The 14,602-nt window shown below is 36.6% G+C and overlaps 1 protein-coding gene across 8 annotated transcripts; it reads right to left on the bottom strand.

The window, feature by feature from the left end:
• Positions 1–711: 711 nt before the first annotated feature.
• SIEL (ARM repeat superfamily protein) lies at positions 712–13,099 on the bottom strand. 8 transcript variants are annotated; one of them, XR_016531608.1, is made up of 14 exons: positions 12,551–12,607; positions 12,410–12,463; positions 12,265–12,322; positions 12,110–12,177; positions 11,443–11,513; positions 11,037–11,374; positions 10,694–10,771; positions 5,619–5,852; positions 4,970–5,161; positions 4,593–4,733; positions 4,331–4,420; positions 3,365–3,822; positions 1,807–2,953; positions 1,469–1,685 (listed from the first exon to the last, which is right to left on the bottom strand). XR_016531608.1 is itself a non-coding variant. In XM_090316900.1 (10 exons), exons 3-10 carry the CDS (start codon positions 11,367–11,369, stop codon positions 2,032–2,034), a joined length of 2,448 nt encoding a protein of 815 aa, XP_090173026.1. In that variant the 5' UTR covers positions 11,370–11,374; positions 11,443–11,513; positions 12,814–13,099; the 3' UTR covers positions 1,469–2,031. The 8 variants fall into 8 exon arrangements, 1 of the variants encoding a protein (XP_090173026.1); XR_016531609.1 differs by lacking the exons at positions 12,110–12,177; positions 12,265–12,322; positions 12,410–12,463; positions 12,551–12,607 and adding exons at positions 712–856; positions 12,814–13,099 and having other exon boundaries at positions 1,611–1,685; XR_005483312.2 differs by lacking the exons at positions 12,110–12,177; positions 12,265–12,322; positions 12,410–12,463; positions 12,551–12,607 and adding an exon at positions 12,814–13,099.
• Positions 13,100–14,602: the final 1,503 nt, after the last annotated feature.

Raw genomic sequence — 14,602 nt, 5'->3', positions numbered from 1 at the left:
CCCACGAGAGATCAGAACAATTTTTGATGGTCAAACTGAGGGTGATTTTGAAAGCAAGCAAAAGGCCAAAACTAGACAGACACATCAATCTAGAGGCTTACAAGGTATTTTCGATGGTCACTAAGATCAAGTGACTAATTTTTCCATAGGAGGATGCAACTTAGCAGGATCAACCTTATAACATAAAAAGGACAAATTTTCAAAATTTAAAACTAAAACGAGGGATCAATTGAACAATTCATGCTACTAGCATAGTGCAAGTTGAAAATGCCAAAAAGGAAGAAAAAAAATCCACATTCTCCATATAACAAAGAACCATAAAACACATAATATAGAAAAAATAAAATTCGAACCACTCATAATTTGCTAATACCCCTCAATTTTAAAATATAAGTTAAATCTCTAACATCATAAGTTAAATCTATCTTTCTTAAATAATTTCTATAGGTTTTTAAATTCTGTGAATCAAGAGGAGGTTGAAAAGTATATCATTAAGAATGAATAAAGATTGGATTAAACTTCGAGATAAATTCTCTATGAATTATATGGAAGGAGTAGCTGGATTCTTAGAAGAAGCAAGTTTTCATGTTAATGCCTCAGAAAAAACAAGATACCCTACAAGAATTGTATGAATATAATGCAAAAATCATTAGACGGATAGAAATTCACCTATTCACATATAAAATGTCTCCCTCGTATAACCAATGAGTCTATCATGGAAAACCAGTTATTTTATTGAGAGAATTTGAGCAGACAACTCATTCAATACACACCGATGGATTAAGTAATACAAAGTTTAATGATATCAAAACTCCAAAGGAGAACTCCCATCAAGGTCTCTCTTGAGTTGAAGAACCTGAAGAGGCACTCATGAAGAGGCACGTGGACACTATAAATTCACCTATTCACATATAGGTCATATTTACATGGACACTATAAACTAGTTTAATAGAAATTATAGAGATGAACAAGAAGAATTGAGATGCTCTGTCATTTAACCATGAAGTTGGATCAATGACATTCATCAACATACATTAATCATCAACTCCTCGTGCTAACAACTTTTATGTGATTTGAGTCAACTCCTCATGCTAACGACTTTTATATGATTTGAGTTATAGACAGAGTACATGTAGAAATATTGGACCAATTGATCTATGCATGCAAGCACACTCACGAGATGGAATTTGGGTGAATAAGGATGTTGATGCACTTGTAAACTTTTTTCATTCGAAAATGATTTCATTTGAAAATTTGTTACCTACTTATTTCAATTATAATTATAGGATCAAATGCTATAGTTGCAACTTGCAAGCGATCCCAACTCTAGAAGGAAACCAATCACTTTCAAGAGAAGGAATATATATATACACGTATAAAATTTCTGTTAACACCTAAAAAGTGGAGCTTCATACGTTTCTATATACCAATCAAAATAATAGAATAAAATAAACCTACGGATATGATATTGAAGTCTGAATAAAAATACACTGCATTTAAAACTTGTATGTACATAACTGAGCCATTCTTGTACTGAATATTAATAATTTCCATATTTCTTTCTATTCAGAGTTCGGGAGTGAGTAATTTAGCTACGCTATTCCACATACCTGGGATCCAAATCTTGCACCAATTATTCGCTCGCACGGCTACGTTGTTTAAGCTTATAACCACGCTTAATGAATCTAAGTTAAGATTTTACAAAAAAAAATTAAAAAAAATCGAAAAAAAAGAAAAAGTTCACAAGTAGCAAAGATTAGCAAGCATAGGTTCGGAGAAATGATTTCAGGATGGAAAAGAAAATACCTCTAAAGAACGATATGACCTTTTTTCTTCTTTCAAAAAGAATGGCCAATATGCATATGTTCGGGTATCCAAGATATGAGCAGGATGAGTGAGTATTTGAACCATAAGGAATAAATAGGCTAGGGTTGATATGGCTAATTTTGATCATATCTTCATAACATATTCGTAGCCATCCTCACATGCTCAATATTTCAGAGACTAATTTTAAATGAACCCTACACGAAATCAACCTTTGTGGATCATGGAGAAATAAACTTCCTTCTCTTTGCAAATGTATGCTAGATCACGTTTTGGACCTCCACAACGTTCATTAACTTCAGTATTCTCAAACCAACATTCAAGTCCTATACAAATCCTAGCTATAAAAGAAGAAGCTTTTGGGGTTCTATAGAACGGAACAATGTACGTAAATTCTCTAACCTCATCACAACCTCCTAAGGAAAGGAAATCCAAAAAGATAAACTGACTTGTCATGTTATCCATCGTGATTCTAAACCACAACTTCCTCTTACTTCGAACATTGTGCAGGATGATTTGGCAAGGAATACCAACAGGTAGTCCTGGAACAAAATAAAGGGGTTTCTCATAGTCGTTATCCAAAACGACTAGTTCTGCCTTGACGTGCTCAAGGTTTTCTGAAATTTCTAGATGGTTAAGGGTGAAAGATTTGAGCAGTTTTCTAAAATCAGGTGAACTGCAATGAGCTTTAGGAGTAATCCTGCCTAAGTTCGACAATGATCTTTGAACTTCACAAACAAAAGTTGATGGCTCTTTACATTCTTCCTTAAGGAGATGTTCTATGTTGGTAGCTATGGTAGACAACTTTCTCAGAATTGTAAGATGACAACAAACTTCTCCACTTGACAACCTGAGTGTACAAGTGACCAGCATCAGTTCTAAGATATGTCGTTCTTCTTCTTTAGAGAATCCAATGAATCTACTTCTCAACTCTTTCAGCCTCCTTTCTAGCTTTCCTAATAGGAATCCCCATTCTCCAATTCTACGAGGACAACTATGTTTCGAGGACATCAATTTCCATACCTCTGCAATAAGTTTCATTATCTTGAGATACTGCAATGTAAAAGCTAAAGCACCACTGTATCTGTCTGTTCGATACGTGAATATTCCCAATGTTTCCTTGCAGAACCTGAACTCCAAGAAAATGAGGAAGTTACACCAAAGATTGAATTTATATTAGTTGTCTGCAAAGGATAAGGCTGAGAATTAATGAGAACAAAGTAATAATAATAATAATAATAATAATTGATGTAGGAAGTCTTGTGAAAATACCAATATTAGCCTTGTATTTTTAGTTTGGTTTAGTCGGAGTCTTTATTTTGCAACTTCATTGAACATTCCATTGTTTCTTTCCAACCTAAGAACAAAATTTACTAGCTCACAATTTTCAGGTAAATCATATTGGTTATTTAAATATATATATATATATATAGACTTTATCACATATTTAACAAAAGCTTCATAGTATTACCATATGTAAAGAACAAGTTATTTAATGTATAACCTCAAAAGCAGTTAAACAAAGAACTGATGTACAAACCTCAAAGTCCTCAAAGCTTCATGCAAACCTCCGGATTGAATTAGTGGCCAAATATCTTGCACCTTTAAGAGGATAGTCTTGATAGATTCTATGGCATCATCATCTTTCTGCCGCTGCTCATGTATCATTGCAGGTATCTTAAGGGAGGCAATGGCAGGCATATCGTTGACAGAATTTCCAGGTGTAGGTGAGCATGGGTCTCCCTCTGGATTAAACCCCAGATCAGATAATCCAATGTGTTTACTGTTTTGCAGCAAGTAAGCAAAAACGGTGGTTTGATCCATAATGTCACCCAAAGCATGAGAGATCCTTCCAAGCATTGTAGCTGCATAAGAAAATATTCTTGGTGGAATCCTACGAGTATGATTGTCTGAAACGGGAGCCGAAATAGCTAGAACAATGTATGCAATCACCTTCGCACTATCAAATCCAAGTTTTCCTTCAGATGTTGGGTCTATCTAAAGCAAAGGACAAGTACAAGAGAATTAACACTATCATCATCATTCATTAACGTTCACGAGTTATTTTTATAGTAACAATTTCATTGATTGAATGAAATATCCAGAGATATCCAAAGGTACAAACGAGGCCCAATCAAAGGGTATAAAAAAGGTGTTCTCGATTTGCAATAAGGAAAGAAAAACTGTGACTATGCATAGCCGGTATATATAGTTAGCTTTCTAGTTTCTATCAATATACACACATTGAAATAAAAATATGCCACAAATGCACAACCTGAAAACGGGATTAAGCAATAATAGCTAAAAGCTAATCCTAAATGAATATTTCAAGTCTATTTTGCACAGATTGACATCAGATTCTTTTAACTAGACATCAGTTTTATAAAAATATAAGGAGATTTTTTAATCAAACTAGTAATTTAATCAAGAACTTATACTAGTGACTAGAATCTCATATGTCATTCAATTTGAAAGTTAATACACAGCACTAAAGAACCAAGCTAACCTGTTCAAAAACATCCTTGATAATGGAGTCGACCATATTTACATGATTCTGACCCATATGAAATAGCACAGAGAGCACATCAGACTCATCCTAGCAATCAATGAAGTTGACAATGGCATATCAATAAGATTGAAGTTGTGTTGCATGTAGATTCTATTTCTAGAAAGGAATTGACATAGTAAATAAAACAAATCTATAGAAATTAAGAACAATAACATAAAGGAAAAAAGAATACAAGGGATGGGTCAAGGGAGGACAAAACCTGCGGGTATGATTCTAAACTTTCAAGAAGACCATTAAAAGACAATTGAAATGTCACCAAATCTGGTAGCTTTGCTACTTTAAGAAGTTTCCTTAAAGCAGATCTTACATGACCATCATTGTCATTTAAAGCACTGAGAAACTGCAAAGTGAACCAATGATGGTAAGAATAATATGAACCGAATATAGATATTGATCTTTATAATCCCATCTCAAGTATTGACACAAATAAATTGATTCACTGGATGACTTAACGTGTGGTGAACAACTTAGTATGATATTGTACATTTCAAACTTTCAACAGTGAACTACTAAAAATACAAAAATTATATACACATACAATCATAACCTGAAACATACAACAAGGATTAATTATACCATGTGCATATGCGCTTCTTGCAATTTCAAACAATTGCACATCGCCATATGATGTAATGTTTCCAAAGCTCGCAAGCGGACAGAAACTGAATCATCATTCAGGAGGTCCATCAATAGGCTTAAGGCCTCGCCAGCGAATTTAGTTGATAGGATGGTCAAATTAAATAAAGCATCGCAGGCAGACCTGCGCACCTTGAGATTGAGAGAAAGTGTCGATATCATAACCAGGTTTATTTGCAAAAATGTTTATATGATGAAAAGCATATACAATTCACTCAGAGAAAGTCTAACTTAGAAGTCAGGACTTCAATCTGTAAAGCTTCTATTCATTTCTCTCTCTTGAAAAAGCCAGTGATTGTCCACTTAAAAACATGTAAGGCTCCTATGTAATAAAATATTAAGTTTGCATGAGGATAACTCCAAACCATTATCGTATCGGTATGGTGCTTACACAAGCAAGCTGAAACAACTATAATTGATGACCTCAGCATAAAACACAAAGAAACTACAAGACTAAAGTTTGAAAAGCAAACTGTTCCATAAGTTATGATTAATTACAAGGATGGTGGAGATCAGAAAATTTTAAAATCTACAATATTGGAATATAGGGGTAGATTTCAATCAAAACATATATATCAACGTAAGTTACCTGATAGAATTCATCTTCTACACCATGCACAAAAGCCCCAGCAACATCCAACGCTGACATTTCCAATTGCTCGGTAGAGCATTGAACAAGAGATTTTTTACCCTTGAAGATACTCAAGACTCTCTTGGACACACTTTGTAAAAGAAGATCCTCGGAAACAATTTCCAGCCTCTTCATTGCATCAAATGCATTAACCCTGACCTTCATGTTCATATCTCTCGTCATGGAACATAGCTGACCAATATATACATATCAGAAGAGGCACTTTATAACTAGAAATTCAAAATTTGAAGCATTCACTTTAAGACTCGACGCAGGAAAGCACTTCATAAAGCTCACTTGGCATGGGAAAATAGTGATCATTTGCTTAAAGATCTCCAAAGAAATGTGACCAGTCCACATGCAAACACTATTAAAACTAGTTTTTAAGCACTTAACATGAGAACTGAGAAAGATAAACATGGAAAAGAGAAAGCAGATCTGAAATTGCACACAACCAAGGGAGTTAATACCTAAGAAAAATTTAATCCACCACTAACAAACAGGTCCAAATAAGTTTCACTTGATCTGCACACCACAAGAATGCTATCCGAACTATTTTTCCAAATATGAACAGTAACAGTATTCATACATGAACATTGAAAAAATGGGGATACTCGTGAATGTATGAAAAATCCACAATCCACAATCTAAATTTTTCATATTTTTCTTCGATCTTTCTGAATAACTAAATGGAATGTATAATCTCAACCAAACATCCAAAATCCAGTATTGCAAATTGCAATAATGATGTCACAAATAAGAGTAAAAGAACAGGATGAGTCAAAAGATAGAAAGTGATGTTGGGGTATTTTTGTCAAACTATGTCATCTTTTATAATTGTTCAATGGTTTAATTCTATTTTAGTTTAGGTGTGACAAAATCCTTTCCCTTTGGGTCTATTTAAAGGGACCTAGGTTTAGAATCAGTTAGTTAGGTGTGTAACAACCCTTTCCCTTTGGGTCTATTTAAATGGACTATTATCTTCATTTTGATGAATAACAACACTCCTACTTCAAGATTTCTCCAAGATTTGGGTCTACTTCAAGATTGGTATCAGAGCACCCTACGTGATAGGGCCTCATGGTGAAGGGCAATAATCCTCCTTCCTCGTCAAATGCAAAAGCATCCACCTCCCCTCAATCGATCAACATAAGATCTACTACCATCGAATTGTCTGTCAACCTGCTCAGTGAGAAATTCACAGCAAAGCAGACGTCCATGACTAGTTTGCACCAAGTAATGGAACAATTGACCAGTGAAGTTAAGAAGTTGTCGAACAACAAGGGTAAAGAAGAAGAGACTCACGACAGCCTGCAAGAAAATCAAGAAAGTGGTGGACAACAGATGGCTGAAACAAGAAAGACGAGAAAGCAAGGCCATTGTAAGGCTGCTTAACATTGCCATTGACTGCAAATCTGAGAGCGAGCTGCTTAACACTACTGCAAATCTGAATTGTAAGGTTGAACACTTCCCCTTAATCTACATGGGTTTGCCATTGGGTGGGTATCTAAAGCAATCCTTCTTTTGGCAACCGGTGTTAGATAAATTCCAAGCAAAACTGGATAAATGGAAAAGATTTAACCTTTCAAGAGGAGGAAGAGCTACATTGTGCAACTCAGTCCTTTCTAATCTCCCCACTCATTACATGTCAATCTTTCTTATGCCCAAAGGTGTTATTTCAAACATGGAAAGGTTACTAAGAAACTTCTTTTGGAGGGCCATAATGGTAGCAAGTTGAATCACTTGGTAAATTGGGCTTCAATGCAAAGGTCTATGGCTGATGGAGGTCTCGGTTTGGGTGGCTTCGAGGCAAAAAAACTTAGCCCTTCTAGCTAAAGGGGGTGGATATACATCGATGAAGAGGATTCCTTTCTGTGCAAAGTAATTAGAAGCATTCATGGTAAAGACTCTTTCAATTGACACACGATGGGCAAAGGTGGTAGGAGCTTGAGAAGTCCTTGGGTAAGCATTTCAAGATCTTGGCTGAAAGTAGAGGCTTTGGCTAAATTCAAGCTAGGAAATGGTTGTCGGATTGCGTTTTGGCTAGACTCATGGGAAGGAGAGGTTCCTTTCAATATCTTGCTTCCAAGACTCTTTAGAATTACCATTTTTCCAAAAGGGTCTGTAGCCGATCATTGGGACAACCTCTTGGCCTCTTGGTCAATTACTTTTCCCCATTTATTAAAAGAAGAAGAGGTGCTTGATTTTCAAGAGTTGCTTGGCAAAATTGCAACAAGGAGAGTTTCAGATGATTTTGATAAAAGGGTGTGGTCTTTAGCCGTCAATGGCTGTTTCTCGGTTAATTCCCTCAAAACTCACTTTCTCCTTCCTCCCCAATGGACAAAGTACTATTTTTGGCCCTTTGGAAGACGAATAGCCCACAAACGGTAAACATCCTTATTTGGGTTATGCTATTCAATCAACTGAGTGTAGCCTCTGTTTTGCAGCACAAATTGCCCTCCAGCTACCTTTCCCCATCCATTTGTCCGTTGTGTCTTCAGTTTGGCGAAGATCCCCTCCACCTTTTCTTTTTGTGCTCTTATTCAGCTTGGTGCTGGGAGAATTTGTTTTCTATCTTCAACTTATCATGGGTGTTGAGCAAAGACTTCCTGGAGAATGTGCAGCAACTTCTAGTTGGAACGAGCTTTAATAAACCCATTCATTTAATTTGGTTTAATGTGGTCAAGGCATTATTAGCAGAATTATAGTTTGAGAGAAATCAGAGGGTGTTCAACGATAAATCACTTGGTTGCCTGAATCGTTTTGAATCTGCCCGTCGTATTGCTTCATCTTGGTGCATCCTCTCCAACCATTTTAATAGCTACAGCATCCTGGAGTTCAATCTCAACTGGAGAGCATTTATCCGCCCTTCCTAATTCCGGTCTTTTTGCTCCAACAGCTGCTGTTTTTTCCTGTTCTCTGTTTTCGTTCTTCCTTGGTTCTTCCCACTATGTTGTTCTCTCTTGTACCGCCCATTTGATTGGTCTAGCTAAGCAGTTTGCGTTGTTTTGGCAGCGTTTCAACCGTTACTCTTGTCCTTTTTGTGTATGACTGTATGGATTTTGGATATGATGAGGGCGCTATGGGAGTATCAATCTAGTTGAGATGTTCGGATGCACTTGTTGATCCTTAGGCCTATTGCTCATTGTATAATACTCTTGTACCTTGAGCTTTTGTTTCACCATTCAATTAATATAGAGACTCGTTTTCTTTTTTTTTTTTTTAAGAAAAAAAAAAGAATTCAAAGAACAAGCACATTCTCCTCCAAGAAATCAGCCAAGAAGCAATCATACACAATTTCTTGAAGCCAAGAGAGGTCCGAGTGGTGTATTAGGTTCCTAACAAGCTCAACTTAAGTGAATTCCACATAATTGGATAGGATATGACTCAGAATCTTCTAAAGAAGACATCCAGCTGTGGCTAGATAGCCATTGTTCCCAGCGGGTTTTTCAACGGTTTCAAGAATACCCAACTTATAGGTACTATGGACAAGGAACCTTCCAAGATTGCCAAGATTATAGGCATAATCAGCGTGGACCACCATGGAGACAAGAATTTGCCAACATACAATGGAAGAATGAATATTGAGAACTTTTTGGAAGTTAAAGAGGTTGAAAGTTTTTCGAATATATGCGCACTCCAGAGAACAAAAAGGTTAAATAAGTATCTTTCAAATTAAAAAGTGAAACGTCTGCATGGTGGGATCAGTTGCAATTCAATCGGAAATTGTATGGGAAGCAACCGATTACAAGCAGGCCGAAGATGTTGCATTTGATGAAGAAGAGATTCTTTCCAATTAATCATGATGTAGAGCCAATTTCAACACTGCAAACAAGGGAATCGTTCAATTAAAGACTACACTATGGAGTTCCAGCGGCTAAGTGCACGAAATCACCTTGCAGAAAATGAAAACCAACAGATTGCACAATTTCTTGATGGCTTGCGACTAGAAATTCGGGACAAAGTCCATCTGCACCCTATGACATGTCTATCTGAAGTTGTTTCCATTGCAACAACGATTAAGGATGATGAGTTGCAAAGACAGAAACGCTGGAGCTCTAGACAAACGACGTGGGACAAGGCACCTACACAGACCAAGAAGCAGACAAGTGACAACCCACAATATACTGCATCAGTAGCATCTTCATCCTCTAAACCAAAGGAGCCAACGAAGACAGATCCTCTAACAAAAGAGACTTCTTCTACTCTTCAAACCACTAGTCCATATAATAGACCTAATCTAAGAAAATGTTTCAGGTGTGGACAGCTAGGACATCTATCAAACGATTGCCCCCAACGTAAAAATTTACCATTCAAGAAGTTGAGGAAGACAGTGACAATCAGGAGGACATGGATGACTTTCAGGTGACAAACCCGGATGAGGGAGACGAATTATCATGTGTGGTGCAGAAAACCCTTCTCAGACCAATCACAAATACAAATCCTCAACGCCATGCCCTGTTTCGAACGCGCTGCACAATCAATGGGAAGGTATGTTCAGTAATCATTGACAGTTGAAGCATGGAGAATATGGTATCTAGGAAGCTAGTGCAGGCGCTAAAATTAAAGGTAGATCCTCATCCTCACCCATACAAAGTGGGCTGGATAAAAAGGGAGGATAGGCCATGGTAAATGAACTTTGCACAATACCTCTATCCATTGGAAGTCACTATAAAGATCAAATCATTTGCGATGTGATCGACATGGATGCTTGTCATGTTCTCCTTGGACGCCCTTGGCAATTTGACAACCAAACATGCTACCATCCTCAAGAACAGTGCTCCCCAAACCTAATAGGCCATCAAGAGCAACTTTCCTAACATATGGATATGGATCTTTCGTAAACCCTAGGAAAACAGGTTTCCAAACAACAAGCAATCCAACGTGTTTGGGAGAAATATATTAGGGAGTAATCTCGTTTTGGATGAAAATGAGAAGTTAAGAACAACAACATAAACAAAGGATTAAAAAATTTTCGATGAATGAATTTAAAAAATCTAGAGAAGTCAACAATATGTTAAATATAAACTTACATTCACAAATATTTCATCAGACAAATGTTGTTTCCTCCCTGGACTATGTGCCGCAAGCATTAGACCCCAAGTTATGACCTGGATCAATCGTCAAGAGCTATTACTAATAAAGGAACGTGATATTATGTGATATTGCGATGGCTTGATCTCAATAATTAAAAAATTAAGTTTATTAACTAGAAATCATCATCAATTCGTCAAACACCTATGTACACATCAAAATAATGGACAATGAATCTTAAGGAATTGTGATTTACTACCCAACCGAAATTATTTCACCAAATTTTTTGTGTAATAAAAGAAGAGAAATAATGGAGAGATATTTGCAAAACAAGTGACTTACAACAGAAACTGCAGCTGACCTAACACAATCCTCCATGTCGTTTAGAAGTTCAATAGAGCGGCAATAGCAACCTTCAATCATGCTACCATCCTCAAGAACAGTGTTCCCCAAACCTAATAGGCCATCAAGAGCAGCTTTCCTAACATATGGATACGGATCTTTCGTAAACCCTAGGAAAACAGTGAATAACAATGATGGCCTTAATTGGAACCTCTCAGCGTTGTTGAGAAGCCAAGTCCTGATGGACACTGAAGGACCAAAGCAAAGCGAGAGGAATGACTGATCGTCGAGTTCGTTAATGGCAGAAACAAGTTCTAGGTCCCGCTCCTCCATTTATGCTGTGAAACAAAGGTGAAACTATATAGAATTTGATCATCGTCAATGTAAATACAAAATGGAAAACAACCTGGAATGAAGCTTGGCTTGGTCGTCAACTCAGTCACGATGAGAACAAATATGATTGTGGTGTCCTTGGTTCTATTGACAAGCAAAATAAAGCAAAGAGTTGGATTGCTATGATGCTGGTCGATGAAAAGTGAGAAGGAGAAGAAGGGTATTGCAATTTGAAAAAACTTCATGATCAAGACAAAATTGCAACAATAAATAATCAAATGGCTAATTATTTAAAAGTCATTTTTTGAAAATCACCCTATTGATGTCGAAGTTTGATGAGAGTGAACCCATCTTTTTGGTAAGGAAAAAATAAAAAAATAAAAATACAAGTTTCAAAAGTTTTTTACAGTCACTCTTTGGTCATTTTTTAAAGGGGTTGCATTGGCAAGCTCTTGGTGATTTTAAAGGGATAGCATTGGCCACACCTAATTAGCTACCTTCCTGTTTTAATTTTCATGTTTATTGATCAGAGATTGTTCTAGAGAAAATCCTCCAACGATTTAGATCCATGTCCATAAATAGAATACCTGTAGAACCCAAAAAAAAAGAAAAAAGAAAGAAAGAAAAGAAAAAACTAAGAAGCCCACAACAGTTGGTCCAAATTAGCCCATGGTGAAAAAAAAATTGAGTTAGGATCATCGTTTTGATGCTAATGGCATTCCAACAATAGCTTTACTTACCTCGAAATTATGCCCAAACGTGTTATTATCCAAGCAAACAAGACTCTCTAGAAACCTTGAATTAAACCCTATAACATAAACCAAATTTAATATTTAACATTTAAGGTCTAATTCCAAACATAAGTGTATTCCAAAAGTCTCCAAACAACTCTTACTCAAAGTGTAGCTAAATCCAAATCCTCTTCCAAGTGTCTCTAGAAACCTTATTAAACCCTATAACATAAACCAAATTTAACATTTAACATTTAAGGTCTAATTCCAAACATAAGTGTATTCCAAAAGTCTCCAAATAACTCTTACTCAAAGTGTAGCTAAATTCAAATCCTCTTCCAAACTCCAAACAATGAATCCAACCTATGCAAAATTCAATACTAAGGATTATAAACCAAATTTCCAACAAGGAATATTAAATCCAAATGGTTTCAAAGCCTTACTTCTTACCAAAAACGAACCACACACTCTTGAACTTTGAAATACAACGCTAACAACCACCAAAACTCGAATCTAAGACCCAAATAAACAAGAACCCAAATTCACCAAAAACTCGCCAATCGTTCTCAATTCCTGTTGGACAGCAAGTTAATTCCCCTTCAAGACCTCGAATGTACACTCGAAACTTGATGGGCAAATGGATTCTAGGCCAAACCTTAATGGATCACCAAAAACCATCCAAAAAGGCCCCAATCAGAAAGTCAAAATCTTACCTAACACCCAAAACCACACTGGCGGCTAAGAACAGCAGCGACGTGGCGGAGGTGAAACCATCGACGATCGCGGCGGCGGCGGGACACAGTGAGACAGGGAGAAACGGAAACACCTGCAGTCGACAGCCGCGCGGTGGACGGCGACCTGCAGACGATAGATTGAAGTGGCGGCGTTGATCGACGGCGACAGACGTGGGCGGCGGTACCTGCAGCAACGAGAGGTTGAAGCGAGTGTGGGATTTCGAATGGGTGGGTCTGGCGGCAGTCCACGAAATTTCGAAGGTTTGATTTCTTTCTTTTTTTTCGCTAAATTATAAGAAAAAAAATATCCTTGAACTTTATACATGTGTCAAAAATAATTTTGAATTCAAAAAAATAAAATAAAATACTTTTAAAAATTTTAGAAAGAGTTCAAAAATATATGAAGTATTTGGCTCACTAACTTGAGTTGAGTTGATATAATATACAACTCATTATTTGGCCCACCAACTTTAAGGGAGTGGGGCTTTGAGTGGGTTATAATAGTCAATGTTTATTATAGTCAATGAGTTATAATAGTTTGTGTTTGAAGTGCAGATTATTTTAGTCTGTGTTACAGATTATTATAGTATGTGGTATGGTAGTCTATGTTTGGTGTGCAGGTTATTATAATATGTGGTATAATAGTATGTGTTTGTTGTGCAGGTTATTGTAGTCTAGATTATAATAATCGGTGTTCGGAGTGCAGATTATTATAATAGTCGATTATAATAGTATGTAAATAAATGCATGTTATCTTAGTATATGCAATTGATTCTACTTTTTCATATATCAAAGGAAAAAAAATTTAAATGAAATATCATATTTTCACGAACCTAAATAAAATTGTTTGTTCCACCAATTTGTATAAAATGTGTTGAACATTGCATTGTCCATTCCACCAATTTTAACTTGGTTTGACGTATCAAACTTTGTGAGCATGCAACAATTACAATTATATTCTCTTCAAAGGATACTAATCATTGCCCAACACATTAATGTATGTAGAGATAGAGAAATTTCACAAACAATAAAAAAGAAAACCAGATCACATTCATGTTCATCAAATAGTACGGAGTCAAACATAAAAAATATTATAAAGTACAAGTCATAATTTAGATATATCCAAATTAAACATGGAAAAGCAGGTGACGAAAATAGTTGGTCAGGCGTTGTCTAGAAGAAGAAGCTCATAATACTCCAATTTCATATCCACTGGAACAGACAAAAAACTCTCCGTATTATGCACATTGCGGAATATGATATTCATAACTTCACCTTATGTCGGGTTTGCAGTTCTGGAATATTGCTAAGTTCATTCACAACCTTGGCACGTAGCTAAACCTCTGTTGCACGCTGCTCTTTCAGCCATTCGGCAATGGACTTCAGTTGGTCATTTACAAGTTCATTGCGTTGGTCATTTGCAAAGTCCATTGCATTCTTAAAAACCTCAACCAACTCAGACTGATATCCATGACGCTTTCTCTTACTATCCCTTGATGAATTGCCTCATTCGGAACCAAAACCAGTCGGGGTTCCATGAAACTCATCTTGTGACAGGTCATGTTCCTATGAATCATCAGTAGAAGCACCTTCATGCATACGCCCTGGCACATTTGAGGCCATGTCACCAGGTGTCTCTGCCCCTTCTCCAGTTGCCCAGTCCTTGTCGAAGACGTAGGCTAAGTTATCAAAATATGGGAATGACTTGTTCAGGAGCCCTTTTGCTACAGGATGGCTCTACATGGAGAGTATGACTGGTCAATATAAC

This window comes from Benincasa hispida, chromosome 8 (assembly GCF_027475165.1).
Source record: "Benincasa hispida cultivar pf3 chromosome 8, pf3_genome.v1.1, whole genome shotgun sequence".
Taxonomy (NCBI): Eukaryota; Viridiplantae; Streptophyta; class Magnoliopsida; order Cucurbitales; family Cucurbitaceae; genus Benincasa; species Benincasa hispida.
Note: the sequence above shows the minus strand (reverse complement) of the source record. Positions and strands in the feature narration are given on the sequence as shown.

Coding starts and splice junctions, on each gene's coding strand:
- SIEL (XM_090316900.1), bottom strand. CDS start 11,369: ATGGAGGAGCGGGACCTAGAACTTGTTTCTGCCATTAACGAACTCGAC. Junction 4,734..4,969: donor AAGAAGCGCATATGCACATG/GTATAATTAATC, acceptor TTCACTTTGCAG/TTTCTCAGTGCTTTAAATGA. Junction 2,954..3,364: donor GAAGCTTTGAGGACTTTGAG/GTTTGTACATCA, acceptor CTTGGAGTTCAG/GTTCTGCAAGGAAACATTGG.